Source organism: Mus caroli, chromosome 6 (assembly GCF_900094665.2).
Source record: "Mus caroli chromosome 6, CAROLI_EIJ_v1.1, whole genome shotgun sequence".
Taxonomy (NCBI): domain Eukaryota; kingdom Metazoa; phylum Chordata; class Mammalia; order Rodentia; family Muridae; genus Mus; species Mus caroli.
In genome coordinates, this window is record NC_034575.1 from 126,858,288 (window position 1) to 126,860,890 (window position 2,603).

General features: G+C 35.1%; 1 protein-coding gene across 3 annotated transcripts in view; it reads right to left on the minus strand.

Annotated features, from left to right (window-relative positions):
- Positions 1–1,699: 1,699 nt before the first annotated feature.
- Positions 1,700–2,603, minus strand: part of LOC110295992 (killer cell lectin-like receptor 5) — a 13,488-nt gene continuing 12,584 nt past the window's right edge. For all 3 annotated transcript variants that reach the window (XM_021164457.1, XM_021164458.1, XM_021164456.1), the window contains one exon: positions 1,700–1,835. In XM_021164457.1, the coding sequence (XP_021020116.1) occupies positions 1,700–1,835 (136 nt within the window). The remainder of the gene's footprint in view (positions 1,836–2,603) is intronic.

A 2,603-nucleotide genomic window follows, 5' to 3' on the forward strand; every position in this document is an offset into this window, starting at 1 on the left:
GTTCTTTTGTGTCTGGGTTACCTCATTCAGTATGATATTTTCTAGTTCCATCAATTTGCCTGTGCATTTCATGAACTCATTGATAGCTTTATAGTATTCCATTGTATGAATGTATCATTTACATTTTCTGTATTCATTTCTCTGTTGAGGGACATCTGGGTTGTTTCCCATTTCTGTGGTGCAGCATGTGTACTTGTTATATGTTGGAGTATGTTTTGGGCATATGCCCAGTAGTGGTATAGCTGGGTCTTCAGGTAGAACTATTTTCAATTACCCGAGGAACTTCCAGATTGTTTTCCAAAGTTATTTTATCAATTTCAGCAGCACATATAGAAAATTGGAATGATACGAAAACATTAGCATGGCCCCTGTGCAAGGTGGGTCTATTTTTTTTTGTACTTCATTGTCTCACTCCTAAAGTTCATTTACAAAATATTAAGGTTTAAAAAAAACCACAAGCTCACCTTTTATCTCATCACTCAGGAGGCAAAAGCAAAGGAATTTGAGTTCCTATCAGCCCTATAGAAGGAGTTCCAGAGCAGTTAGGTAGCACAAAGAAAAGCTGTCTCAGAAAAAACAAACAAACAAACCAACAAAAACATCCCAAACAAACATAAACCACAACCCCAGAAAACACACACACACAAATTTAGGACAAAAAGACATTATAATGACACCATCACTGAGTGCACCTGAACCTGAACATGGAGGAAACATCCAGAGTGGCAGTATCCAGTCAGTGGAGAGGTACATGGGCTCCCAGATTAAAACAAGTTACTGTATCAATACTAACTGTCCTGAGTTTAATCATTTGGGTATACTTGTATAATATAAAGTATTGTCCCTAGAATAAAATGAGGAACATATGTGCCTCAATGTTGTTTGTTTGTTTTTGATTCTATGACCTAGGCTCTTGCTATATTCATTTTTCAACAATCATGTCTTAGCCTATTAATTGCCAGAATCACAGTGTAATCTACTACATTTAGCAAACTTCAAGTATTACCACCTTTTTTATAAGGCCTAAAATTATATATNAATTAAAGTGGGTAGATAGGACAACAGATGATTTGGGTAAAAGTTATTCCACATATCCTTGACCTACCCTTGCAAATGTTCACCAAGTTTTATATTATATTTTATGGACAAAGGAATCATTTATACCATTGAGAAAAACTTCTACATGAAACAAAAATCAAAACAAAACAAAATGGTAATCAACTAACATGAGAAATCGAAGCGTACAAGGAAATTTCTTCTCTTAATTGTACTTTCAATTGAGACAGTTTGTCTCGACTGGCAGTGACAGCACACGCCTTTGATCCCAGCACATGGGACAATTTGTCTTATCATTAATGGAAACTCAGGCTGTCTTTTTTTTGGGTGTGTGTGTGGAGGGTTCTTTATTCAGTTTTATAGGAGTTTAAGCAATCAGAAAGTACACAATTCTGAAGGCTTTAGGGCAAAGGGTACACATTCACCACAGTAGATGTGTCCTGTCTCCAACAGGAAGGAAAATGGCCTCTGTTCTGTCAAGATAGATACAAGACAACAGTCCCAATGCTCTTGCAGCTTTGTTTCTCTTCACAGCAGACTATGTTCTGTAATCAAAATACTTGCTTGTTGGAGTCATGAATCATTACAAGAAACAAATAAGGATCAACACATTTCACTTTTACCTTTAACTCTGGTTGGAAAGTTAATGAGGGAATTTATCCAGTTTCTTCCCACAAATACAGTAGTAGGAATTACTACAGTGAGTATCTTCTAGTCTTGTTTTAGATAAAAATACACATCCTCCAGGCTTAAAGTTCATTTTCCTTATTTTCATGTCACTGAAGAGCAAAGACAAGAGTGGGCAACTGGTAAATTTTGAACATTCACTGAAAAAAAAATCATGATTTTAAAAATTCTATAGGCCAAAGTATACAGAATATAGAACTGTTTATCCTAAGTTCATCACGAAAATATTTTCATCTAAGTTCATTAAAAAGAAATGGTCTCTTATCACACCAAAACTCTACATCACATTTCACACTCACAAGTGTTTGATCAGTGGATAAATCTCATTTTCAATATTTCCAAAGAATTATTTTACCAATCTTGCTTTCACATTTATATTTTGTCAATAAGAATGCTATAACAATAGTAAAGCAGATGTGTTTGGCACACAAAACGAGGTCTTATAGGTGTGTGTTTTAAGGAGAAAGGGCATATTTGAAATATACTCAGAGATGAGTGCTTGTAACTAATGTTTTTGTATTTTTTTCCCTGTATTCCTAACCACCCCATAGCTAAAGGGTCTTCACAGACACAGTAATCTACTGAATTCCATGTCTGCAACAGAACTCTGATTTCTGCAGTATGATATTTTAGGGGCCTCAACTAACTTTCTGTTTAAAAAACTGAAGCTAATTTTTAAAATTAGAACAAAGACAAATTACCACAAAAACACGAGCACTGTGCATTCTGCGACACATGGGCTACATAGCAAAACTAGAAGTAAAAAGGTAATTATTTAGTAATTGATAATTAAGATCCTCTTGTATAAATCAACAGAAATGAGATTTCTCCTCAGGTCAAGGTGTTAGGAGGAGTTGGAC